A 24808-nucleotide genomic window follows, 5' to 3' on the forward strand; every position below is an offset into this window, starting at 1 on the left:
GCCAATAAGAAGACGAGGAGGGATATGCTCCATGCAGGTGTTACAGCTCATCGCTGTGAGGTGGCGGGAAGAGTAGACACATGGCTGGCATAGCAGAAGGAAAATTATGAAAGGAAAAAAAGAAAAGGAAAAATGCATCTTGTATGGGCCCTGGGGAAATTATATGGAGCCAGATCAAGGTATAATAATATGTCTGGTCCTGTCATGGCGATATTAGAGGAATTAGGATTTAGTAGACTCAAAAGTACGTCAAAGATCAAAAGGTAAAGTTTTTATTAACTAGTTAACTATTCAAGAATAAGACCCAGTTCATCCTTTCTGACTGGTTGTTTCTTCTGCTACTTATATCTAAAACGGTCTATATTCAGATATACAGACTAACACACCGAATAGAAAAAGAAGAATAGAGAGCTCACAATGGCTTTCTCGCTGACTTCGAAGCAAATCGAGCTTCGCGGCTCGTGGCTCGTGGCCTCGGTGCGAAAACCTGAAGATGGCTCTTGGACCTTCTCCAGACTCAACCTCAACGAACATATCGGCAACACTAATGGCACCTTCGATATTATCGGGGACCGTTGGTTCAATTCCGCTCAGGAATGGTCGGTCCACCTTCGCGGCCCATACCTGTATGCTCGACTGCGAACTATATCTGGCGCATATGCCGAGGAGTCGTGCATCAATCTAGATCTGTTCGTCAGGAATCGGGACGGCATCCTCGAGTTCCAGAAGCTGTATGTTTTTAATTTAGTTTAATTCACTGACTAACACTCGGAGTTATTATGACGAATATCATATCAGTAACTAATTCCTCCGTAGCGGCGATTCCCTTCTACTCTACACCGCGGGCTTGACGCTCGATAACGCCATTCTGCGGGGCCTGGTCGTCGGCAGGGATGGCAAGTTCCACACGTCGGAGATCGATCTCGACGAGTACTACGGCAACATTGGCGGCAAGTTCGAGGTCGACGAGAGGCATTACTCACGATCTGGTCGTAACTTTGGCCTCGTGCGGGACTCGAACAGCCTCAGGCTCACTGGCGAACTCCAGGACTACGAAGGTGTCCATCACCCGGCCGAGGTAGACCTCAGCGCCTGCGTCGTGAACCGGAAGGGACGCCTAAGCTTTTCCAAGCAGTATGTTTGTCACTATGTCTTACAGGCCTTTGCACGTCTCGTCCTGGCTCCGCTTCCCTCCACGTATTTAAGCCTGTGTTGTGAGTTCAAATCTAGTATAGGTAGCTTACCATTTCTTTCCAGTGCCGACTCTATCGAGAGGGAACACTGGACGAGCGCTGTCGCTGAACAAGTCCCAGTCTTCGGACCCGCCGTCGCCGCTTTACATCGTTCTCACGATGAGAGCCGAACTGAGGTTAGTCGATTCACATAATCCCTATTCATTTAGATAAGTTGTTAACCCGTGTTGAATATTCAGAACCAGTGCTATTACGAAATCGCAACCAGCACAAATTCAGCAGCCTTCACAATTGGTGTTGCCATCGGCGCCTTCATCGGACGCGCCTGTGAAAGCCCAATTATCGGAACAGTCCTCGGGGCTGCACTCAGCAACTCTACCGATGTTTTCGTCGAGGATCAGATCGCCAATGCGATCGAAGATCCCCACGCTCGAAGCCAGATCCAAGAGGCCAAGCTAGGAAGCTTTGTCTCCGAGGCTCTCCGTAACTTAATTGCTACGGAGCAGACTACTGCCGCTGCTGAATTCCTCAGCGCTTCTTTCAACCCCGAGATCGATGTGTGGAAGAAGGGACTCACAGCTTGGCTCGAGAAGCAAAACTTGGCCCTTCTTGCTGACCTTTCCTTATACGCCACCATGAAGAAGTAAGCATTTCATTCATAAATGATTCAGTTTCGCTACACTTAACTAACACATTAACGTACAGGGTCTTCAAGCAATTAGAAGGCGAAACTATCGAGGAATGGCAAAACACACTCCTAGAGGTGGAGAGCCTGAAGCAGCGCACCCAGACTCTGGAACTTAAGCCAGAAGACCCTCCTGTGGTCATAGTGGAAGAACCCGAGTTAGTTGAACCCGAGGCCATCGAGGCTCCCGAGACAGCAACCGAGGCCGAAGCATCAAATGAAGCCGAAGCGAACAAGACCGACGGAGCTAGCGAGCTCGATGCAACCGATAAGGCCCCAGAAACCAACGGTGCCGAAGCACCAGCCGAAGCCGCTGAGCCCGCAACAACTGAGGCCACGACAACCGAACCCGCGAAGGCCGCTCCCGCACCCGAGACGTCAAACAAAGCAAGTAGCTCCACGCGCGCCAGCTTCGACAAATCAGTTCTCAAGGACGGTTCCAAGAACGCGTCCAAGACCAACATCCCCAGCTCTACCAACCCCAACGTGTCGACCAAGCGCTGGCACAGCGTCATCGGCATCCCAGTCTGGCGCAAGAGCTGGTCTCGGCCGCGACAGCAGCGCGTCGTATGACTAGATGATCCCTTCTCGAACGAGGGGTATCGGCACTATACCTACGACGCATGTTAGTTAACTACTAACGGGAACTTGATTTGATGATACGAGACCACACACACACACGACACGGATACGAAGGCACGCAAAGGCCCGCAGGCAGGGAAGAAACGAAACGAAACAACGAAACGACACGGGCAACTTTCGGATAGTTATGCATGCATATATGGAAATTATATATATCACGGACACAAACACAAACACAAACACAAACACATCAAATACCACGTCCTCCAAGATTGAGGCACAGCGCGGGGACTTACAAACAAACAAATAAACCATCAAACATTTTTTGGCTGGGCTGGCGTTATTACCATTTACTGTCGTTTCATCCCATTCATCCATATCTACCATTCATCTGTAAGAATACTAGGGCACAGGGAAATACGGCACAAACCACAATCACCACAACGTCATCATCATCCAGAGAGTGGGAGAGTGAGAGAGTGAGAGTTACAACGGTCTTGTTTTGATTTCATACCACTTACCCAAATCAGGTATCTATCTATCTAGAGGAGTTGCACGCGTCCGCCGAACCAACACGGCCGAAACAAAAACTCCAAATTCTGCAAAGAATAGTCATTTCCGAGTTTAGCTGGATTATGCGAGGGAGGGAGGTGTCCGGGAGAAAGGGGGAAACAGTAGTTTAGTTTTTATTTTATACACACAAATCAATCGTGCTCGAACAAACCGCAGTCTCATTACTTTACTTCTCCTGTCCCGTTTCGTCTCGTCTCGTCTTTCTATCTAACCTTTATACAGTACATGCTTGAAATGAACCCGTGAAGCTCGAGTCCTGGTTCGATGGGTCTAACCTAGAGGTACCGCGAGAAAAGAGACAATAGAATAAAAACTAAAACTAAAAAGTCTCCGCAACGCCTATGCTATGCAGTACTGAACCCGTCCCATGCTGCGCTAATCAGGTGGCAACAATCCAGATATTATCAAACAGAAAAAAAGACCACGCCAATCAATCCTCTTTAACCCTACTGCGGGTGTGATTGGATTCCAGCCGATCCGGGCACCGGTTCGCTCCCCACGGGCAGAGGGCACATACGAGCAGAGCGCATGCGTGCACGCCGCAACCCATCCCATTAGACATCATGTCCTAAAAGTTCTTGTGCTGCACGGTGCTGTTGCGGGCGCCCGGTCGGAGATCATGCACGTCGAACTCCAGCTTATCAGTCTCGTAAACGTGACCCGGTGGGGACTGCGCCTTCGTATAGAGGTTATCCATAGCATGTGGGTGGAAAGTGCTGGTCTGTGTGCAACCAAGGATGTAGTCTAAACCAGGAGGCTTGGTGAGGCGGAATATGCCATAACTATAAATAACATGTTAGCAATCACATATGCCACGGATAAATTAAAGAGATATGAATAGTGAAAGAGGAGAACTTACGAAGGCTCAAATCTCGGAGCACAGACGATAGCTATGCTCTCCGGCATCATGATCTGATAGCCAGACTGGGTATGCAGGTCCCTAGAACTCATAAAGCAGGTTTGGGTTGGGTGCGTGTGAATCCAACCTAATATTATTAGGTCATTATCCATACAGTACTCTAGCATGGTGTTCTCATTTTCCGTCTCGCACGTGTCCGAGGTGCTGGTTTGCTCAGGGATCAATAGACAACGCACGAACAAGGCGTTCTTAACGGCAGTTCCGCAGAGGATACCGCACATCTCAAGGCCACGCCGAGTGTTTTCCGCAGCGATGGATAGGAACCGGTTGCGTAATTGACTAGGTAAGAAGACGGAACGGAGTGGTTCACCGCTCTCGAGGTAAGCCGCCGGTTTAAATGTAAGGCGTTGCTGTTCCTTCTGGGGCACAGGAGACTCTTCGCGTATCTTAGGTGGGAGGGTAGGGAGCTCTTGAGATGTCTCGGGAGTTGGGAGCGTCCTTTCGGGGGATGCATGTACCTTAACAGGGGGCTCTGGTGCAGGAGTATGGCTCGGACTAGTTTCAGGCCGGCGAAAGATCTCTTCTTTGGGTGGTCGGAGAGGTTGAGGAGTTGACGGTTTTCTGGCATGGGCGTGCTCGGCCTCGTATTGAATAGGCTGAGATGGGGAGATAGATGGGTATCGATAGCTTGTTGAAGGACTCGCTATTGATGAAGGGCGCGAATGTTTTCGTGGAATGTTGTTCGTGTAGCCACTCTCATCCCCATCTAATGTCTTTCTCATTGACTCCATCTGCCTTCGGAAAAGCTCTTCATCTTCAGCTTGTTTATCAGCTAGCTCGGTCGTCCAGTTGTTCCAGAAGCCCGCACCGCGTGTATCTTCCTCATGCGATACGCCGGCCTTTCTGGTCGCGCCCCTATTTGTATCCCTACGGCGAAACTCCCTCTCGGCCAGCTCAACTGCGAGATCCTGATAGTCACCGGCATTGAGCAATCGATGTGTGGAAGATAAGGCAGGGTCTCGGGATGCGCGCTCTTCGTAGGTCAATGGCGACTTAGACTTGAGATGACTAGCCTCCTGTTTTTGGCGGCCCTGTTTCTTTGACTGGGTCTGCCACGCATTATAATCCTGTTCGATAATTGGTTTAATCCTCTCGAGATTGGACATGACATCCCCAAGGGACTTGTATAATTCGTTAAGAGCCCTTTTCTCCTCGGGAGCTCTAGCGCCGGGATGTTTAGGCAGTCTCTTCGTAACGAGATCTAAATATCGCATATAGATGAGGTAGGCTTGAGCGAAATTGCCATCACTCAGATAGCTTCTACCCTAAGAAAGATCAAAAGTTAGTACTGTATCGAACGAGATAGGCCATACATGATGCTATTTACCTCTAGGAATAGTGTGTTGGCAGTGCGCAACCAAAACTTCAACGGTATAGCAGGATCCCATTTGAAGCCCTCTGCCTCTCCAACTATCTCCTTAATAGCTAGCGGGCGGTTGGCAGATGGGAACGTGGGATTAGTTGGGGCCATCTTCGCATCATCTACACTGCTGCGCAGCAGGCTATACTCCAGGGAGTAAGTAATATGGCGAATAGAGCTTCATTCGATTTAGTGGGTAAGTATTTATTATGTCTCGACGTAGTATATGAGAGGAGCTCTTCTTTCCGGCTGCTTAGTATCAAGCTTGCGTGTTGATTTGCGACAGGGGAAAAGGATGTTGATGTTGAAGGGAGACGCGGCTTGTAAACCCTTGTGACCCTTCCCGCTACTAAGCGCTAGAATTAGTTTTAGGTATCAAGGTTGTACGGCAGGCACGGCAAAAGAGTGTGTAGGGCGGGGTCGTATCGGAATGGCGGGGCAATCTGGAGATAAGTCGCAATTATATTTCCTCTTTTACGTACCTAGGTATTACGCAGTGCACAAAAGGCACGCCTGTTACGTCATGTGTTAACCAGCTGTGTGTTAACCTATTGTAAAGTACATAGGCAGCTACTTTGAATTCATAGCTTTTCCCTGTGGCTCGATAATTCATGTGGTACATTTAAAGGTCAACCTTGTATGTTGCTCAGAGGAATTTTCAATCGATAATATATCCGAACACGTCCAGAGTTGAACGTAATGGCCTCTTAACCCTCTTATTTAATTTTCATTCATTTCACTCCTTATGAGAATCTTACCTCTTTGACTCTCTTGCGAACTAGAATTCTTTCATGATTTCTTAGCCCTTTGCTGCTACTTTCCCTGGTGCGCCACCTCCCGCTTGTAATCCTGCTTGGGCTTGGATGATCTCCCCTTTTTTCTTCTCGATTTTCTCTTGTAACTCCCTGATCTGGTCTTCTGTCCTCTCACTATAGAGGTAATCTTAGCTCATGAAAAGCTATGGATAAGACAATTGAAAAAAAAAAAAACTTACAGCTCCTTGCTAATAAATTCCAAGCGTCCGTTGACTGTGCTCTCGGCCTCGATTTTATCTTGCTTCAATAATACTGGGCCAACTAGTTTGTAGATGTTCTCGCCATTCTTAAGACGTTCAAATTCCTATCTCCTATAAGTCCTTTGGTCACGAGCCATGCGTGATATAATATGGCCCTAAACTGACTTTTTGCACGTTTGTGTTCTCTTGCTTCTGAGCCTCGAGCTTTTGTTGCGACTGTACGGCGGTTTGTAACTCCTGCTGTAGCTTGGTGAATTCTTCGGAGAGACTCTGAAGACGTGCTTGAACTTCCGCCATGGTCTATCTTAGCGCCTGCTGCCAGAGGTTTTACTGTGCTGCCGCAATCCTGAGTGTCGGTATTAAAATGTTGTATGCTGATGTCAAGCTTCAATTGGTAAAGATACCTTTTGCTTCAGCGATATGCACGGATTCAAAACTATAGATTTATAAATTTGGTGAATCGAGCGTGACTTGGACCTCTTAGCTCTTGTAAAGACCGACACTGGCGGACTCAACCTATGGAGTTTGATGCTACCTGTGGCTGTGTAGGGTTGTGGCTTAAGTGGTAGTCATGCCAACCAATCGATAGGTACATGTACTAATATAACCCCTCTAAGATAAGATATTATCTAAACCTTGCCTATTGCTATCATTGAAGGGGCGACTTGTATTGAGTACCTCTTACTCCACACATCTTACTTGCTGCCCAAAAGTACCTCCTACCGCCGGTCTTTTGTTAGACGAGAGCAAGCGGACCTTCTTGATTGTATCGTAATTCGTAAGTTCGTAGTTACAATTCCAGCCCAGTTCAGTCCAGCGCCGAAGTTTAAGACTCGACAACGAAATAACTTGCACTACAACATCTCCATCAGCTCGACACATTTGCTTCCTCTTCCTCTCCACCTGCCATATACCTCAATTCGCATCGGTTATAAACACCACGGGCTCGAGAATGTCCAACACCGATTTTCTCAGTCGAGCGATCGACACGGTGCATCGCGCTGTGACCGCCGACAAGGAAGCCGAATACGAAAAGGCCTACCAACTCTACTACCAGTCCCTCGAGTTATTTATGCTGGCCTTAAAATGGGAGAAGAACCCCAAGTCCAAGGAGATGATCCGCCAGAAGACGGGCGAATACATGGACCGCGCCGAGAAGTTGAAAGCTCACCTCGCCGATGCCGATGCGAAGCGTAAGAAGCCTGGTCTGGTCGGTGCCAACGGCTCGTCGACAGGCGGTACGGGCAAGGGGAAGCAGAACGGCGAAGAGGGCGTCGACGAGGATAATAAGAAGCTACGGAATGCACTCGCTGGTGCTATTCTACAAGACCGACCGAATGTCAAATGGGACGATGTTGCTGGACTGGACGGCGCAAAGGAAGCACTTAAAGAGGCTGTATTACTTCCCATTAAGTTTCCTAATCTATTCCAAGGGAAACGCAAGCCGTGGAAGGGTATTCTGCTCTACGGCCCCCCCGGTACGGGTAAGAGTTATTTGGCAAAGGCGGTCGCTACAGAAGCAAATAGCACATTCTTCAGCGTGAGCAGTAGTGACTTGGTGAGCAAATGGATGGGTGAGAGTGAAAGGTACGCTTGCTAAGACCATATTCCGACCCGAGGGACCATGAACTGACATTTTCTTGGCATATAGGTTAGTCAAGCAGCTCTTTGCTATGGCACGAGAAAACAGGCCTTCTATTATTTTTATCGACGAAGTAGACGCTCTTTGTGGTCCCCGAGGCGAAGGCGAGTCGGAAGCCTCCCGAAGAATTAAGACCGAGATGTTAGTACAGATGGACGGTGTTGGTAAAGATTCGACAGGCGTGCTAGTATTAGGCGCAACCAACATCCCCTGGCAATTAGACGCTGCCATTCGAAGACGTTTCCAACGAAGAGTACACATCAGCCTGCCGGACATTGCTGCAAGGACTACCATGTTCAAACTAGCCATTGGAGAAACACCCACCACACTAAAGAACGAGGACTATCGAGAATTAGCAAAGCTTACTGAGGGTTATTCGGGAAGTGATATCACCATTGCTGTACAAGACGCCCTCATGCAGCCAATACGCAAGATTCAACAAGCCACACATTTCAAAGAGGTAGCCATCAAACAAATCCCTTCACAAATAGTCTCCGTTACTAACATCTAATCCGTAGGTGCAAAAAGATGGAAATACACTTGTAACACCATGCTCGCCAGGAGACCCTCAAGCGAAGGAGATGACGTGGGACGATATTGATCCAGAGAAGCTACTCGAACCACTAGTCGACTTCAAGGACTTCGTAAAAGCTATCAAGTCGTCAAGGCCGACGGTGTCTGAAGAGGATCTCAATCGTAATTCGGAATGGACCAAGGAGTTTGGAAGCGAAGGGAACTAGGGGAGGCTACGGAGCGCACCGGCATTACCAGGCGTTTTGGGCGAACTTCATGATTGTTTGGGCACTTTGCGACTACCTGTTCGAGTTCGTTGGCCGTTGAAATACATATGATTGCTTGTGCTAGATATCATGGCGACCGATAATTACCCATACCTCTACGTGCTGATGGAGACATCGTGCAGTCGGGCTCATCCATGTCCTCTTCTGCGATGTGATGATCAAATTCTGGGCCGATGTGAGACTATGGAACCTATCTAATTCTGGCGGGAGGAAATGGGCCAGGAAGGGCAGCGAGAAGGGGAAATACTAGTAGTATACCCATTTATTCGGCTCGCTAATAGGCATCAACGTCCTACGGATCGAAATCAGCCCAATATACTTACGAATATTGCTGGATCAGATAGACTGAAAAGTACAGCCTCATAAAACTATTCCATATCAAAGTACCTTATTGCCAAAGCACTGACTTATATTGATAAATCATATGCATAAGTACCTAAGGTACCTCAAGTTAGGAGCAACAAATCATAGCAGCCAGCAGCATAAACATGAACAGTTGAAATAAAACAATATCCCCCTCGACTCGTTGATTCATAGACACTAAGTTCCACTAAAACCAGCAGAATAACGATGGGTATGAACCTACCCTATACACAACCACGCCTGGAGAAACACCTGCAAATCCGGAACGCCCAACCGATGCCTGGTTCAACCGTGTATCTTTTCAACGTCTGCGGGACGGCACCTTCTTACTCATCCGCGTGCTTCTTCTTCTTTTTCTTCTTCTTGTCTCCGTCCGCCTCCACTTCCACCAGGCCGTTCACGTCGCTATGCTTGCGCTTCTTTTCCTTCTTGTCCTTGGATTTCTTTTCTTTCTTAGGCGTAGCGGCGTTGGCTTGGGGATGAGCATCGATCATCTCTGTGTCAATAGCCAGACTCTGACCATCGGCGAGGATATCGGCCATTGCTTGGTTCTGTTCGTGCGTTAGTAACTTGAGAAGCGGGAAATCTAAAGGGCAGACATACCATCGCATCTGCGTTCTTAGTTGGCTTTTTGCCAGTGGCATAGAATTCCAAGCGGTCTTCAACTTGTCTTCTTAACGCATCTCCAAACTTCTTTGACGGCTGCTCGGCAAAGTTGTCAATTCGGCTGGCGATACTGCACTTGTTTGCAAGATATCGCGAAATACGGCCCTTGTCCTTTTGACTTGCTCGGCCAATATACGTGCTGTGGTAGATGAGACCAAACTTGGGAGTGTTGCCCTTCGTCTTCAAGGCACGGAACAGAGCCTTCTCGGCACCAAGAATCTGGAGCGTAGAGGCCGGATACTTGGACAAGTTTGTCAGAGAACCAGCCTTTTGAATAAGACGAGCAGCAACAACTTCGCCGATGAGCGCAGCCAGATTAGGCGCAACCGTGCTCATCTTATCGACCAAATAGCTATAGAGCGTTCTTCGGTACTCAGCGAGTTTAACTACCTTGCCAGCGAAGGTAGAGATGTTATTCATATCAACTTCTGACAGCTCTCGCCCCATGGATATCTTAGCCCTGGTAAGGATCTCCTGCGCCTTCTCTTCGTCATCGTTGACCAGAGCGGCAATCTCGTGAAGCTTGTCCTCTGACAGGGTAGATTTGTCGCCAATGAAGAGAGCCAAGCGTGAATAGGTCAAATTATCAGAGACAATGCTAAAGAGCTCAGGGAAATGCCAGCCGTACCACTCTCGTACTTTTTGAGAGAATAGATTGATACCCTTGTCGAGGTTGTCTAGAGTGGCAATGGCTCTGATGATGTGGTTGTCATTCTTGTGGACGTTGAACTTAACCTTTCCACGCGAGTAGGCGTGGCCAAGACCCAGCTGGGCTCTCTCTACGTCCCCCTCTTGGAGACCCTTTAGCAACTTAGCTGCGTGAAGGCGGATACCTCTTAAGAGGTCAGCGACGACCTCAGACGTATCGCCGGTCTCGCACTCAACGCCGGGGAAAGCAGCCTTAATGGAACCAGCCAAGTTTTTATCGGCAACACCAAGGATGATCTTGCTCTTCTTCGATTGGGGCAGGTTCAATTCGAGATTGGACTGAAGATAGTCGGGGAGTATACCCTCCGAAATAAGATTAATATTCTCGAGCGCGTCGGCGGCATTTCTAGGGATCATGGCGTCAGCTACTTTATCATAGAGCACATTCAGTAATCACAGTCGGTCATACCTCCAAGGCGCAAAGTTAACCAATTGCACCATCTTGCCAAATTTGGAGAGGTCCTGACCAGCCTTCTGGACCTCTTTCAGGTGCAGACCAACAGCGTCCTGCTGGTGGACAACCTTGAAGATAGCATATCCGACAGCGGACTCATGCAGCAGAAAGTCTACTCGCGTCATCTTGCCCGTTGAATAAATCCTTGCGTAGATTTGCGCATACAAGATTGTCGTGTTAGGCGTAGCGTGTGTGATGGGATGAAAAATTGAAGCTTTGCAAAGAAAAAGGTACAAAAATTTTGTCGAGCTCAGGTCCCCACTAGAAGGTACGTACCAATTCGGCAAAACCCCGGAATATCTAAGCACTACCTTGGTACATTTGCATGTAACCAACCGCCCAGATATTTTCTATGTATTGATTTTTCAGCCATTAAACCATTTCTAACCAAATAAGGTAAGGAAAGTTATCAGGTCGTCGACGTATCACTACCATGCCTCAGGGCCTGTCCTGACATTTCGGAGAAGCATTTATTAGGTAATTATAGCATGTATTTCCAAACCTACTTAATTTATTGAATATGTGATCTAACCCACGGAATGGGTCCTTTCTTTTGAAGAATGCATAACCCACACTGTTCCCAATAGTTCAACACGATCATCACAGCCAAGCCTCAGACAGTCGGGATGTAGGTAAGTACTGTGGACAAAGACTCCTCTATTGCCATGATATTAATTCTGATAGACAGCATACCAATAGATGTGAACCAGACGAGTTGATATTTACCTCCAACATAGTCGTCATTCGATATTACAAGCGCTAAGCCGGCCTTATATCGTTCAGCATCCACGAGCAGGATTCCAGCCACAGACTATGCTACCGGCGTAGCAAGTATCTACGTCTTTAGCAATTAGAAACAAGAATGCCACCCAGTTAAGTTATGAAGTCTCTCCAACTCTAACTAAATCATCTACAGTCTTCGTTATACTTACAAATTACCCCAGGACTCCAATACTAGAGACAACAACGTTGCAAAGGACATTGTTGCCTTAAGGCTAGCCTAGACCAGATGTCCAATTTCAGTCGGCGTTCTTCTACTTGGAAGCTATCACACGTTGGTACTCAGAGCTTGTCTAGTTGCTTCTGGGAATTGTGACAAATCCAACTGCTCTAAGTATTCCTGGTTATATGATCAGCCGAATGTCTGTTTAAGGAGATCTGCTAAGGTTCTTTTAGACAGCTTTAATTTATCCCTCAACCTCAATCAACATACCATTATACTCTCAGACCCTATGACCATACGACAGCGTTCCTTAACGTGATAGATCCCAATAATAGATATTTAAGAGCAATACTATCAGCCCTTCTATTGGTATACTTACTAAATAGAACATTACCCAATATCCTCCCCTAGATTCCATTCTATTCAACAAGAACCATCTTCTCTTTACACCCATCAACTTGATAGGAGAACGGGTATATTGCCATACCAAATACCGACCCGTTGAAGCATAACAAAATATTATCTCTATTATGGCCTTTATTTCAAGTATACAGGTTCTATTATACCTTGGCGGTTGTTTAAGCAAAGCTATATAACCCTAAAGGTATAAGACATAGCCCTTTACCATAATGGACAATATGGTAAATATATATCCATTATTTTTTCTTCTAACTTGGAATACATATAATTTCACATATTACTGACATTATGCCTTAGTAGTAATAACAGAATTATATAAAATATTCCTTTACTTCTTAAGTTTCGGCGGTTTCGGCGGTTTTGCCGTTTTCTTGGACTTTGTGATGCTCCTTTCTTTATTTTTATCTCCTTCTGTTCCTGCCTGTGATCTCTGAACGGTAGAGGCTTTCGGGATGGTCCATAACATTGTAAATAATAATAAAATAATTTTATTAAACCATATAAGTGCACCTAACACCCTAACCATAATTGGAATTTACATATAAGCCTTTAATATTTAAGCAGATAAATATCCTTACTGTACCTTACCGGCGTAAGAAATTGCCTAAGAAAACTCTGCAGAACATGCCGGTATATGGTCATGGGTTATTGGCATAGAAATGTACCTACCACCTGGCCCAGAGAGGCCAATCATGCGCCGGTAAATGTTTTTTTACTGGTATGGAAAGTACGGCAACCAGAAAACATGGCGGCTGGAAGGTACAGCAATTAGCAGGACATAATTGGCAGCAACGGCGCCCCTAGCGCCGTGCCTCCCTTGGATAATCAATATGTAGTGAATGCCTGATGACTCTTACGGTACCTAGTACCTGGGGTCTGATAGGAGGCACCTAGTGACTTATTCACTTTGGTGCCATAAGCATGATACCTTGGGCATCCTCAAGTAGGTTTGCGGCAGGGGACAATCTAGGTTGGGATCAAACTTGTTTCATAACGATCTACAAAGCCTAATTGGTCTGAATGCTGTATAGCAAATACGTAGTCTTACCTAGAGTAATCTAACGTTGTCTTATTGGTCTTGATATGATTGTAAAAATGTTCCCTACGTATCGATAGACTACGATAACGGTTTTAGCACCCTAAGAATCGTCAGGTGCTAAGGTTGTCATTGCCGTTCCTGCAGGTTTAACCAGATTCAAGTGCAGTACCTTGATGTCGTCCGGTACATTGATACGCGTGATAGGGTCGTTACTGCCGCTGCTCGACGCGTTACTTGCTCAAATCACCGCCTTCTCGGCAGTATTTAAACTCGTCCCCTCCCCTCCAAGAGACTTCTCCTGCAGACAACATCTTCAACATCAACATAATTTGCCTTACCTTACAACAAATATTTTCGCCGACACCGTTACCTAAAAGCCAGGCATATTACTTAACAACTATCATCATACAACACGGATGAATATTCCTTACATCAAAATATCCTATCAATATCATTCATCTAACATTCTTCTATTACCCTTAACTACCTCTACTGCTGCTACACGGCGATCCTTCTCACGGTATTCAACTATCAACCGTCTACAAAAGATATATTAGGGCTTGTTACTACCTACAGCCATGGCGCCTAATCTTGTAAGTAAAAAACATCTCTCTAATTGTCTTTTCCCCCAGCCCTACTATCATAAATCACATCACATACTCTCCCTAGACACCATATCACGAAGCACATGACAGGAATTCCCTCCTGTTACCTCTAATCGCCCCATTCTACTGTACTGTCTCTTTGAGAAATATTATACCGTTGTGATGTTACAATAATCCCCATGTGAAGTGGTTATCATGATACACAGGAACCGACATTGACATCCTCGTCCCTATCTTACTTACCAGCATGATCAAGATCTTTATTCTGTGGTAGAGAAGGCTGGCTAATTCTTACCTCTTCATAGGACGCTCAAGGCAATGAGATTGACCATCCAAATGCGCAAGGCCGTATCCTCGCTAATGGGAAATTCTCGTGTGGGGTCAACAACTGCGGCGCCGAGATGATGAACGCCCGCCACAACATCAGTTCCCATATATCTAAGAAACACCGTGTCAATTCGGCGTTCCTACAAGCAGACGCCATCAATAGGCGTTGCTGCGGCATTTGTGGCTATAATGCCATAAAGTTTCATCTCCTGGTCCATCATGTCCGCACCAAGCATGGCTTTCGTGGTAGATCCAAGGTCCTCCAGGACCAGTATGCCACTACCCAAGTCGATGACGATATCCAAATTCCGGCTGACCAGTGCACCGCATAAATTACCGGTAAGCAATTATCTATCCCATTCTACTAACTTTGTGAATATGATAACCTAATATCCACCTTAAACAGGCCAAGTACAAATCCCTAATACCTACGACACTCGAATATTCCCTTACAATAGATACATTGCTGGTTATCTGGAACGATATGGATTGGTTCTATTCTCGAAAGTTAGTTTGTTTGAGCTTGAAGAAAGTTAAGATTAGCATTTGATTTGGGTTTGGCCCTTACCAGCCCATGGATTCCCTCATGTACCCTATCTGCCTAATCTACCTAGATACCTAACCTCCCTAAGGTGGAAAATACCAACCTTACAAGAGAGAACCAATGAAGACTCTCCAAAGTCCCCTTATTTCTGATGGCATGTCCCAAATGGCCCGTGAATGATATCTTATCGTAAGCAGTCAGGTGTATGAGTACTCTGTAAGTGTGATATATATACCTGAGGTATGTCTGTACCTAAGTAAGTAACTGAACAAGTAAATGTGAAGTAATGTGCATCATGTGACTTAAGGTTTAAAGTTCTTTTGTTATACTTCCGGCACCGGGCCGGCCCGAAGTGGGTCCTGAATGTCTAATCACGGCCCGGGGATTCTAATACCCGGTCCGGCCTGGCGGCTGATTACTCATCAGAACTACCTAATTGGGAAATCATCCAAAATTCGACTCCGTATTCTCCGAGAGGACAGGGGTTATTGGCTTAGTTTGTTTGCTAGGTATTAGTGATCGACTCCGCATGCTCCAAAGCTAAGACTGATTTGCGGTTTGCCAGCAACAAGTTCCGGCGATGCAACTCCGCATTCTCCGCGAAAAGAAGATATCGGGTGATTGATTATATAATACCGGGACAATTGTCTAGCTATCTAATCGTACTCTGTTTGTGTCGTAGCTAACGGGTCATTAATCCTCCACTCTAACTGGTTCTGGCCAGACCATCGCGACGTCATTTAGCGTCCCCGATTTATCTCCTAAGGCGCGATTTTGCATTAGAGAAGTTTTATCGGGTAAAAATCAACCATGTATCAAAATCAATGTGGATTTTTAATTCTGATTGGTGATGTTGGTCGGCACTTTGTAATCCCTGTGTGAAACTAGCTTATACTGTCGGAGATATTCCTACGAGGTAGTACGAGTCCCCGTTTTTTGTAGCCTTTTACTATCCTGAGATGGTTATGGAGGGGCTCACCACCACGGCGCTTAGTAACGTCACTGGCATGGAGGGTGGAAAGGTGGACGTATGTTGTTTTGCGATAGCTCAGAAATATATATAGCCTAGCCGACACTCCAGCTCAATATCATAACTTCTCCTCACTATTCAGCATCATCATTCAATATCAACAGTTCAGCATCATACCCTCTAGACCTTGTTCTTCAACATTACTACCCAGCGTTGCTATTTAGATCTTTGATATATAATTCACTATAACAAGAAACCCCCATACCAACACAAATATGTCTACTGTCAACGGTACCAAGGTCAATGCCTTGAGCATCCCTAACAAGGCGGCCAAGGGTGTCCCATTCTTCACACCAGCCCAAGAGCCTCCTGCGGGAACCGCTCTAGATCCCCAGCCCGATGGAAGCACCATCCCGAAGCTCTTCACTCCCCTCAAGATCCGTGGCCTCACCCTTCAGAACCGTATTATGCTTTCTCCGCTATGCCAGTACTCGGCTGAAAACGGCTTCCACACCTTCTGGCACTTAACTCACCTTGGCGGTATCATCCAGCGCGGGGTAAGTCTCTTGATCGTGCAAAAAGTAACAACCAAGACTTTGTTAACCACTCCTACAGCCGGGCTTAACCATGATCGAAGCCACCGCCGTCCAGGCTCGCGGACGTATTACTCCTAATGACTCCGGACTCTGGCTCGACGACCACATGGAGGGCATCAAGCGCACGGTCGACTTCGCCCACTCCCAAGGTCAGCACATCGCCATCCAGCTCGCCCACGCCGGCCGCAAGGCCTCCGCCCTCGCGCCGTGGTTGCACAGGGGTGCTACGGCTGCTGCCGATGTGGGCGGCTGGCCCGACGATGTGGTTGCGCCGAGCGCCATCCCCTACGACGAGAACCACGTGGTGCCTAAGGCGCTAACGCTGGAGGAGATCGCGCAGCTCAAGGTCGATTTCGTGGCGGCTGCCAAGCGCGCTATCACCATCGGATTTGATGTGCTGGAGCTACACTGCGCTCACGGGTACCTCCTCCACGAGTTCCTGTCGCCTGTTACTAACCACCGCACGGATAAGTACGGCGGTAGCTTCGAGAACCGCGCGCGTCTGATTCTTGAGCTGGCGGATGAAGTCCGCGCTATTATGCCAGCTGATATGCCCCTATTCGCACGTATTAGTGCTACTGACTGGCTTGAGGGTGTTGAGGGCTACACTGGTGACAGCTGGAAGTTGGAGGACTCGGTGCGCCTGTCTGTGCTGCTTGCCCAGCACGGTGTTGATGTTATCGACGTCTCCAGCGCCGGAAACCACCCGCTTCAGAAGATCGCCCGAGGCCCCGGTTACCAGGCGCCGTTCGCCAAGGCCATCAAGCGAGCTGTTGGCGACAGCGCATACGTGGTCACTGTCGGTACTATCATGAACGGACAGCAAGCTAATGATCTGCTTGTGGGCGGCAAAGACGCCGATGACACTCCCGTGGATATCGCGGGTGTTGGACGCATGTTCCAGAAGAACCCCGGTCTTGTCTGGACTTGGGCTGAAGAGGTACGTGATAAATACCATCAAGGGAATTGTTTCATTTTGGAATATGATTGCTAACATCTTCTTGCGATTTATAGCTCCAAGTAGCAACCTATGTTGCAAACCAGATCGGATGGGGCTTCGGAGGCAGGGCCACCAAGCAGCGAAGGCCAGAGCCCACGAAGGAAGACTGCCACGGCCCTGTTCCTTAAATGATTGATGATGAGGATGGAAGGGTTAGATATTATGTCGCTTATCTTTGCCCTATACATTTACATGCTCTAGCGCCTTTTCTCTCCTGCTCTTAGATTCGATAGTTAGCTAGCTACCTATGCATTATCGGCGTTTTACATATAGAGGAATCTTATTATCTTATATTTTCTGTCTGTCTTGGTTGATACAATGCTAGTGATATGGGTATCTGCTGTTCTCAAACAAATGAACGTTAATGTGCAACTCAGATTCGGCGTCCAATAACCTCGATGGCGAATTCTCCTCCTATATACTAACATTCCTCGCGCCCTAAATGAAATACTCCTACATCAGTTGAGGGGTAAACGCAGGCGACAGAATTATGTCAGCTCTTTCCAAGTAGCGTAGAGCCGACCTATGTGTTTTGATAGCGCTGGACCATATTTGGCGGTCTGTTGTACGAAGTACGAAGGCGTCCTTGGGTATACTTATTCGCCACTACTTGCCAAGCTCTTATGACACGCTCCGGTAGTATATAGGTATTATCCGTTTCTTCCATCTCAATCAACACCTCAGTACACGACCGAGTATAGCGAAAGATGCCGACGAATTTATGAGAGCCGGCCCATATCTCCATCTTCTCGAGCCTTGGCATCCTTAAGACGGCTCGAGCAGCGCACCAAAGCAGGTCATCCAGCCGCCCTTGCTCTTTCAATGGATTGATGAGGGTCCACGAAGTTAACGTTAAGCCCCGCAAGTTTTTCCATGTGAAATCGATGGGGTTTCCTTTGAATTTCGGGTAGAAAGGGCGTAAGAACTGCTCAGCATCGATGATGAACGACACGTCGAGCTCGACAAAGTTACGACTTATACTTAGCAGAGGTCGCGCAACTCTGAAGTTCCTTAGCTCTCTTTCGACCACGCATGAATGTCTTCGCTAAAGTCCTCAAACACCGAAAATCTTTCTAGGGTTGGCGGCAAGAAGTCCAAAAAATAATTGAACATGTATCGTTGGTACTTTTCAAGCTCCATAGAGATAGCACGCCAAGGCTCGTATTGGAAAAACCTCAGCTTCGGGAAGCTAGGCAAAATCAGATCTAATCTGGGAATCGGCCGGTAGAACTGCCGGGGAATGACGAGACCTGTCACGAAGTCTAGCTTTGGAAACGAGCCCTCCTAGTCCTTGTGTATGAGCTCGGGTTCGAAACTAAGTAGCTTTCCGACTAGTCGTAGACAAACATCCATTTTCGGAGGAATACGATATCCTGTCTTCCACCCATGGGTTACATCGTTGTGATTTACACGAGACCGACGGTAGACGCTAAAACTATCGTTCTCGAAGCGGTGATCTCGAAAGTAATGTTCCTGGTCGCTTGGTGACCAAGCACTTAGCATTATGGTCAGGTCTATTTCATGAGTCTGATTTCCGTCTGTAAGTCCCCACTTGGGCATAACGTCGTAGAAGCGGAACATAGCATCTGTAAAGAATGCACTATTCATCGTGGCTTCGTCGTTGGTCTCCTTGAAGCGACAAGAGCGGCAATCGTATGGGCGAAGTTCCACGCAAAACCACAATGTACTAAGTAATTTTTTTCTCTTTGCAGTAACGATCTTTTCGAAAAGTTCTAGATCCCACTGGCTGATTTTCAGTTGAGCGAAATTCTGCGGCTCAAAAAATTGGTTCCATCTGAGGCAGACGGCGGCGTAGGTGGATTTATGATGCTTACCATGGCTGTATTGATTCATAGAGAGCAGGAAATTGAAAATATCTAGGTGGATTTCGGGCGGTAAACCGTCCCAGTTGAACGTCTTGACACTGAAACCTGTCTTGTTATATAGGCGTGCGCGCCTGTGGTTGGGCAATGACATGGCAACGTATACTCTGTCTTGTCGAATTCTTGAAGGCAAGTCTATCAAATCATACGAAGTCTTAATTGCAAACATGTGATTGCAGATTTCGAGAAGGAAATCGATTCTGCTTTTATATTTCTTGATGAACTATCTTCGAAATCTTCTACGTGAACAAAGTTGGGACGATACTTACTTAGATCAAGCTTATTATGCACAGGTAGTTCCAACACTCAACAGACTAGCATCTATCAAAAACACAAAGAACAGTTCTAGGTCGGTAGTCAATCACGATGGCATTCTGACTTGGAAGCCAGCTTTTTTCTATGTCTTGCTGATTTAGGTAGGTAGAGTATGTAATATTCACTAGATATTTCATATATTTGTAATTAGTTTGGTTCACTGTTTATCAAATTTGGTAGGCATGTGGAATATCATGTGAGCATATTCGCAGGAGAAATGGACTGTCGACGCTTGGACTAAGATATTAGATAGCTTTAGGTGCTACTTTATATCTGAACTATGTGTCAAAGTTGAATAAAGCCTTTGATTGAACCTAGATCAGACGTGACGTGGGTTCTAGCGTCTTCGAGGTCAGATGGCTTACATAGGCCGAGTTTATGAAAAGGGGGTCAAGAGGCAGCCAACCTTGGAATATGCACAAGCCACAAGCCACATTTGACACTCTGATTTGCAGCTTCAGCCACACTGCCACGCAAGACAAGTTCCTGATACTCCATTTAAGCAAGTCATTCTCCATTTATTTTTCTATGCCGTGTTATCCAGTTGCCAAGCTGAAATAAAAAAAACTGACAAGGCCGACCAATGAATCGATGTCACGACCGCGGATCCCTTACAGGTATGAGAAACGATTGCATGGATATTCAAAATGTGATTGGTTACCGGAGAGAGCTATGAGCTAAGACGTAGGTACAGTATCCCTCCCTCATCGCCACTTTGGTACAGGCAAGCTCTCAGCTCTAAGCCACACAGCTCAACCTGAAGTTGAATTACATAGGTATCATATCGATTCACTTGAGAATAAAGATAGAAAGACAGACATGCATTATCACTTATTATATATAAACTTATAAAAGCTACCATTTCCCAAAACATAGCATATTCCACGACTCAGATCTCTTCTCCCTTACATCCTTGCCGTGACAGCATTGCTTGCGGCCTTCATACTTACACATCACTACCATCACTACCCCTCCTTGCTCTCATCATCCCACCTCTCACCAGCTCTCCTCACCTTAGCCTACCGTCTTCTTCCAAACTTTCTCATTTCTTACTCGCCTTCTTCCTCTCCTCCCACCGCAGAAGTGAACATGGCATACCAATTCCGCACAGTCGCTTATTTCGTCAACTGGGCCATCTACGGCCGTAAGCACCGGCCTCAAGACCTACCCGTCGAGAAGTTGACGCACATCTTATACGCCTTTGCCAACGTGCGTCCAGAGTCCGGCGAGGTCTATCTAACTGATACCTGGGCCGACACAGATATCCACTGGGAAGGCGATAGCTGGAATGATGTCGGCACCAATCTATACGGCTGCCTCAAGCAGCTCAACCTTCTCAAGCGCAGGAACCGACAACTTAAAGTCCTTCTTTCTGTCGGCGGCTGGACCTACAGCAGCAACTTCAAGCAGCCGGCATCTACACCCCAAGGCCGCGCCAACTTCGCCAACTCCTGCGTCGAGCTAATCAAGAACTTGGGCTTCGACGGCATCGACGTGGACTGGGAGTACCCGCAATCCCCAGCCGAGGCCGCCGACTTCGTCGCCTTGCTGTACGCCGTGCGCGAGGCCATGGACGCGTATAGCCGCACCTTGCCCACGCCGTACCACTTCGAGCTGACGGTAGCCTGTCCAGCCGGCGCGCAGAACTTCACTAAGCTTGATATCCAGGGTATGGACCGGGTGCTCGACTTCTGGAACCTGATGGCGTACGACTACGCGGGGTCGTGGGACTCGGTGGCGGGGCACCAGGCGAACCTGTACCCGAGCGCATCTAACCCACGCGCTACGCCCTTCAGCACCGTTGCCGCTGTCGATTACTACCTATCACGGGGCGTAGCCCCGAGTAAGATAGTTCTTGGGATGCCGCTATACGGGCGCGCGTTCCAAGGCACTGATGGTCTAGGAAGCGGATATAGTGGCGTTGGCGAGGGAACCTGGGAGAACGGCGTGCACGACTATAAAAAACTACCATTACCTGGTGCCACAGAGTATTTCGACCGCGAGGCCCGGGCCAGCTACTGCTACGAGCCCAATACGCGGACACTGGTCAGCTACGACACGGTGGACATGGCGCGGACAAAAGCGTGGTGGATCCGCGAGGAGCGACGGCTAGGTGGCGCCATGTGGTGGGAGAGTAGTGCCGATAAGGAGGGAAGAGAGAGCTTGATCGGGAATGTGGTTGATGTGTTGGGTGGACCGGGGGCGCTGGATCGTAAGCCAAATTTGATTGAATATCCGTATAGTAAGTATGAGAACCTCAGGGCCGGGTTTCCTAATAACTAGGATGGGGATTATTGAGCGGAAAACACGGGCAAAATGAAAGGATATAGGGGTTGTGTAGAATGTCTATGGGTTATACGGATTCAGTTCCGTGGAATATGAGCGGTTGCTCTGATGGGTTCGGCATATATATACGATAGACGACTGGTAATTCACCAGATACAAATGACCTATGTACGCGCAACTTGGTAGCAGTCGGGTCTATGAATAAAAAGAATCAATAATCCATCCCAAGAAGTCTTGCCTTTGCAAAGGGAAATATCTCTGCTGTCGTAGATGTGAAGATAGTACGTGACTAGAACTTCGTGATAGCTTCGGATAAGCATTACGAAGATGCGGACCGCCGGAACTGTATTCGAGAGCAAGTAATTTCTATTAGGGATCCTACTTGATCCGTAGCTTGACTACCTAATCTCAAAGTAGACTAATAGTATAAGATTGCATATTACATATTAGTTAATAGGTGCTAGAACTAGGAGTATTAAGGCCACGCAACAACATTTCACGATCTAGAAATAGTAGTATAGTAGTACTTGTGCATGAATTCGTATTCATAGAAACTGAGCTAAGTCATCCATGTCCTATCATGATTCCCGTAAGCCCGTCCCGATGTTCCGAACTCCTAACCGTGTACACTCCAAAACGACTCGATAAGCATTTACTGCTTGTCGAAGACGTAGGTAAGGTGGCATCGGCCACAGTACTGTCGGTCCTGCATGGCAGCCATGAAGACACCAGCACCGCACTGTTTGAATAGCATTAGTATATTAACTCGTAATCATTATGTGAAAGGAGTAACTCACGGTATCAGCAGGGCACTCGCGGCGGAGACGCTCAATCTTGCCATCGCCGTCGACCTTGTAGTACTTAAGGACGGCTAACTTGGTCTTCTTGCGCTTGTGCTTGATCTTCTTGGGGGTACTGTAGACCTTCTTCTTGCGCTTCTTGGCGCCACCACGGAGGCGGAGCACAAGGTGGAGGGTGCTCTCCTTCTGGATGTTGTAGTCGGAGAGAGTTCGGCCATCCTCAAGCTGCTTGCCGGCGAAGATCAATCGCTGTTGGTCAGGGGGGATTCCCTCCTTGTCCTGAATCTTAGACTTGACATTGTCGATAGTGTCGCTTGACTCCACCTCGAGGGTGATAGTCTTGCCCGTGAGGGTCTTGACGAAAATCTGCATGATTGCCTGTTGGAGGAGATTAGATGTTAGAGATGAGTGCCATTAAGAGTTAAATTTGGGGGATATTAATGATGCGCATGGGAATGCGACTTGGCACTGCGGCGACGCAATCAAATACGTAGAAGCATGAATGGCTGGCATCGCAAAGGGAATCATAAAATCATTGAGATTGTATGAATATAGACTTATAATATGAGAAGACGTACCTAGACAATATCGCTATTGCCGTCCTAAGCAACCAGATAAGTTTTGGTTTGGGGAAGGAAAAAAAAGTAGGAGGGGAGTTGGAGCCGCGAAAAGTTATGGAAGTACAATCTGGTGGTGGTGTGGTGGGTCCCCATCAAAAAACGATTAGGTAATTCAACCTGGATTACCGGTAAAATCACGTGCTAGGGTTTCTTATCCTACTTGCCCTGTCGCACCTGTTTGCAGTAGCTAATTTTGCCCCTCCATCGGCTAACTCCACTCTGATTGGCCCAATTCTTTCTCCTTTGCAGTGGAGCGCCTCTAAACAATTTTGGACCTAGACAAAGTTGCGCGCACCAATTTCAACACAGAAAACAACTCCTCCAATCCACCAGCCCAACTTTCTCTTTTCGACAACTTCCAAGCAGAAAGTCCTGTACGTGCGAATCTCGTGTCCTCGTGTCCTCGTGTCTCCCCGCCTTGACTCTTGTCAATTACCATTCTAACATTGTAGGATAATAGAGAACACCGTCATCATGGTCAAGAAGAGAAAGAACAACGGCCGCAACAAGAAGGGCCGCGGCCACGTCAAGCCCATCCGATGCAGCAACTGCTCGCGATGCACCCCTAAGGACAAGGCCATCAAGCGCTTCACCATCCGCAACATGGTCGAGTCCGCCGCCATCCGTACGTCTTCCCTCCATACGTATCAATTATGAGCCAAGCTAACAGACTTCGCTCGCAGGTGATATCTCGGACGCCTCCGTCTTCGCCGAGTACACGGTTCCCAAGATGTACCTCAAGCTGCAGTACTGTGTCTCTTGTGCTATCCACGGCAAGATTGTCCGGTACGTCGTCCCGTTTAGGAGACCGACTACGCGCTCATCAGCGGGCAGCGTATGCGCCTGAGATGAGCCTTGGTTGAACCTCGAACGAAAACTCCTCCTATTCCTCCTATTCCTCCCCTCCTCGATCTCGAACTATACCCGCTAACAATATATCTCTAGTGTCCGATCGCGTGTTGGCCGCCGAAACAGGGCCCCTCCCCCGCGTGTGCGTTACAACAAGGATGGCAAGAAGGTGACTCCCACCCAGACTGCCAAGGTTGCCTAAATGCTTCTTTTCGGTGTCTAGGGGAGTGATAGGGTCTGGGACGATGAATCTGGTCATCGGAAATGGTTTCACTTGCATGAAAAACGGTTTTCGGTATGATTACTACCTCAGATAATGACTTATGAATCAAGTCATATTGCCACGACGTAAACAACTGCTTTTTATTGGCCATGCATAATTACGGCTTTTGCCCTCTGTGACTAGTTTTCCCATCAAGAAGTACATTTCAAACTTCGGTCTAGATAGCTGGGCTTGGAAGATTATCATATTAGCCAAAGGCTTTATTTAACTGGACTGTCTAATCACCTCTTTAATTCAACATCGCCGAAGATCTTGTGACTTGAATGGTCTAGTAAACTTCATAATCAAGATAATTTCATTTTGGTCCAGTAGGGTTAAGAATCAATAGATAGATAGTATCTCCGGTATCACCCAGCCTTCTATGCACA

The 24808-nt window shown here is 47.4% G+C and overlaps 11 protein-coding genes across 11 annotated transcripts; 6 read left to right on the forward strand and 5 right to left on the reverse strand.

Moving 5' to 3' along the window:
* Positions 1 to 417: 417 nt before the first annotated feature.
* F4817DRAFT_362652 (CNVH-domain-containing protein) lies at positions 418 to 2451 on the forward strand (the record flags this gene model as incomplete). Its single annotated transcript, XM_049306550.1, has 5 exons — positions 418 to 731; positions 817 to 1134; positions 1258 to 1369; positions 1433 to 1836; positions 1899 to 2451. 5 exons carry the CDS (start codon positions 418 to 420, stop codon positions 2449 to 2451), a joined length of 1701 nt encoding a protein of 566 aa, XP_049153666.1.
* Positions 2452 to 3030: 579 nt separating this feature from the next.
* Positions 3031 to 5714, reverse strand: F4817DRAFT_21812 (uncharacterized protein). Its single transcript, XM_049298779.1, has 3 exons — positions 5280 to 5714; positions 3893 to 5217; positions 3031 to 3815 (listed from the first exon to the last, which is right to left on the reverse strand). Exons 1-3 carry the CDS (start codon positions 5421 to 5423, stop codon positions 3602 to 3604), a joined length of 1683 nt encoding a protein of 560 aa, XP_049153667.1. The 5' UTR covers positions 5424 to 5714; the 3' UTR covers positions 3031 to 3601.
* Positions 5715 to 6022: 308 nt separating this feature from the next.
* On the reverse strand, positions 6023 to 6871 carry F4817DRAFT_21773 (Prefoldin beta-like protein). The gene is made up of 3 exons (XM_049298774.1): positions 6493 to 6871; positions 6307 to 6431; positions 6023 to 6241 (listed from the first exon to the last, which is right to left on the reverse strand). Exons 1-3 carry the CDS (start codon positions 6622 to 6624, stop codon positions 6112 to 6114), a joined length of 387 nt encoding a protein of 128 aa, XP_049153668.1. The 5' UTR covers positions 6625 to 6871; the 3' UTR covers positions 6023 to 6111.
* A 102-nt stretch (positions 6872 to 6973) lies between these two features.
* F4817DRAFT_21960 (vacuolar protein sorting-associated protein VPS4) lies at positions 6974 to 9024 on the forward strand. Its single transcript, XM_049298793.1, has 3 exons — positions 6974 to 7914; positions 7979 to 8429; positions 8488 to 9024. Exons 1-3 carry the CDS (start codon positions 7280 to 7282, stop codon positions 8707 to 8709), a joined length of 1308 nt encoding a protein of 435 aa, XP_049153669.1. The 5' UTR covers positions 6974 to 7279; the 3' UTR covers positions 8710 to 9024.
* Positions 9025 to 9458: 434 nt separating this feature from the next.
* F4817DRAFT_321307 (Nop domain-containing protein) lies at positions 9459 to 11085 on the reverse strand (the record flags this gene model as incomplete). Its single annotated transcript, XM_049301276.1, has 3 exons — positions 9459 to 9683; positions 9736 to 10852; positions 10916 to 11085. The coding sequence occupies 3 exons, from the start codon at positions 11083 to 11085 to the stop codon at positions 9459 to 9461; spliced, it is 1512 nt and encodes a 503-aa protein (XP_049153670.1).
* Positions 11086 to 13476: 2391 nt separating this feature from the next.
* On the forward strand, positions 13477 to 15362 carry F4817DRAFT_354364 (uncharacterized protein). Its single transcript, XM_049305504.1, has 2 exons — positions 13477 to 13955; positions 14273 to 15362. Exons 1-2 carry the CDS (start codon positions 13941 to 13943, stop codon positions 14624 to 14626), a joined length of 369 nt encoding a protein of 122 aa, XP_049153671.1. The 5' UTR covers positions 13477 to 13940; the 3' UTR covers positions 14627 to 15362.
* Positions 15363 to 15449: 87 nt separating this feature from the next.
* On the forward strand, positions 15450 to 17736 carry F4817DRAFT_22007 (NADPH dehydrogenase). The gene is made up of 3 exons (XM_049298802.1): positions 15450 to 16365; positions 16424 to 17344; positions 17419 to 17736. Exons 1-3 carry the CDS (start codon positions 16084 to 16086, stop codon positions 17530 to 17532), a joined length of 1317 nt encoding a protein of 438 aa, XP_049153672.1. The 5' UTR covers positions 15450 to 16083; the 3' UTR covers positions 17533 to 17736.
* Positions 17737 to 17927: 191 nt separating this feature from the next.
* F4817DRAFT_321310 (uncharacterized protein) lies at positions 17928 to 19381 on the reverse strand (the record flags this gene model as incomplete). The annotated part of the gene is made up of 3 exons (XM_049301277.1): positions 17928 to 18405; positions 18531 to 18688; positions 18752 to 19381. The coding sequence occupies 3 exons, from the start codon at positions 19379 to 19381 to the stop codon at positions 17928 to 17930; spliced, it is 1266 nt and encodes a 421-aa protein (XP_049153673.1).
* Positions 19382 to 20135: 754 nt separating this feature from the next.
* F4817DRAFT_354369 (glycoside hydrolase family 18 protein) lies at positions 20136 to 22110 on the forward strand. Its single transcript, XM_049305505.1, has 2 exons — positions 20136 to 20219; positions 20297 to 22110. The coding sequence occupies exon 2, from the start codon at positions 20692 to 20694 to the stop codon at positions 21883 to 21885; it is 1194 nt and encodes a 397-aa protein (XP_049153674.1). The 5' UTR covers positions 20136 to 20219; positions 20297 to 20691; the 3' UTR covers positions 21886 to 22110.
* Positions 22111 to 22540: 430 nt separating this feature from the next.
* Positions 22541 to 23060, reverse strand: F4817DRAFT_321312 (ubiquitin family-domain-containing protein; the record flags this gene model as incomplete). Its single annotated transcript, XM_049301278.1, has 2 exons — positions 22541 to 22627; positions 22686 to 23060. The coding sequence occupies 2 exons, from the start codon at positions 23058 to 23060 to the stop codon at positions 22541 to 22543; spliced, it is 462 nt and encodes a 153-aa protein (XP_049153675.1).
* A 722-nt stretch (positions 23061 to 23782) lies between these two features.
* On the forward strand, positions 23783 to 24359 carry F4817DRAFT_321313 (ribosomal protein; the record flags this gene model as incomplete). Its single annotated transcript, XM_049301279.1, has 3 exons — positions 23783 to 23933; positions 23992 to 24094; positions 24254 to 24359. 3 exons carry the CDS (start codon positions 23783 to 23785, stop codon positions 24357 to 24359), a joined length of 360 nt encoding a protein of 119 aa, XP_049153676.1.
* Positions 24360 to 24808: the final 449 nt, after the last annotated feature.

Source organism: Daldinia loculata (assembly GCF_022478755.1).
Source record: "Daldinia loculata strain CBS 113971 unplaced genomic scaffold F4817scaffold_108, whole genome shotgun sequence".
Classification (NCBI taxonomy): domain Eukaryota; kingdom Fungi; phylum Ascomycota; class Sordariomycetes; order Xylariales; family Hypoxylaceae; genus Daldinia; species Daldinia loculata.

Bases quoted from the DNA above. Each gene is read 5' to 3' on its own strand.
- F4817DRAFT_21812 (XM_049298779.1), bottom strand. From the start codon at position 5,423: ATGGCCCCAACTAATCCCACGTTCCCATCTGCCAACCGCCCGCTAGCT. The intron at 5,218-5,279 runs GTAAATAGCATC...GATCTTTCTTAG, and splicing joins CCAACACACTATTCCTAGAG to GGTAGAAGCTATCTGAGTGA. The intron at 3,816-3,892 runs GTAAGTTCTCCT...TGTTATTTATAG, and splicing joins GCTCCGAGATTTGAGCCTTC to TTATGGCATATTCCGCCTCA.
- F4817DRAFT_21773 (XM_049298774.1), bottom strand. From the start codon at position 6,624: ATGGCGGAAGTTCAAGCACGTCTTCAGAGTCTCTCCGAAGAATTCACC. The intron at 6,432-6,492 runs GTCAGTTTAGGG...TATAGGAGATAG, and splicing joins AGAACACAAACGTGCAAAAA to GAATTTGAACGTCTTAAGAA. The intron at 6,242-6,306 runs GTAAGTTTTTTT...TTACCTCTATAG, and splicing joins GAATTTATTAGCAAGGAGCT to TGAGAGGACAGAAGACCAGA.
- F4817DRAFT_21960 (XM_049298793.1), top strand. From the start codon at position 7,280: ATGTCCAACACCGATTTTCTCAGTCGAGCGATCGACACGGTGCATCGC. The intron at 7,915-7,978 runs GTACGCTTGCTA...CTTGGCATATAG, and splicing joins TGGATGGGTGAGAGTGAAAG to GTTAGTCAAGCAGCTCTTTG. The intron at 8,430-8,487 runs GTAGCCATCAAA...TCTAATCCGTAG, and splicing joins AAGCCACACATTTCAAAGAG to GTGCAAAAAGATGGAAATAC.
- F4817DRAFT_22007 (XM_049298802.1), top strand. From the start codon at position 16,084: ATGTCTACTGTCAACGGTACCAAGGTCAATGCCTTGAGCATCCCTAAC. The intron at 16,366-16,423 runs GTAAGTCTCTTG...CCACTCCTACAG, and splicing joins GCGGTATCATCCAGCGCGGG to CCGGGCTTAACCATGATCGA. The intron at 17,345-17,418 runs GTACGTGATAAA...TGCGATTTATAG, and splicing joins TCTGGACTTGGGCTGAAGAG to CTCCAAGTAGCAACCTATGT.
- F4817DRAFT_354369 (XM_049305505.1), top strand. From the start codon at position 20,692: ATGGCATACCAATTCCGCACAGTCGCTTATTTCGTCAACTGGGCCATC.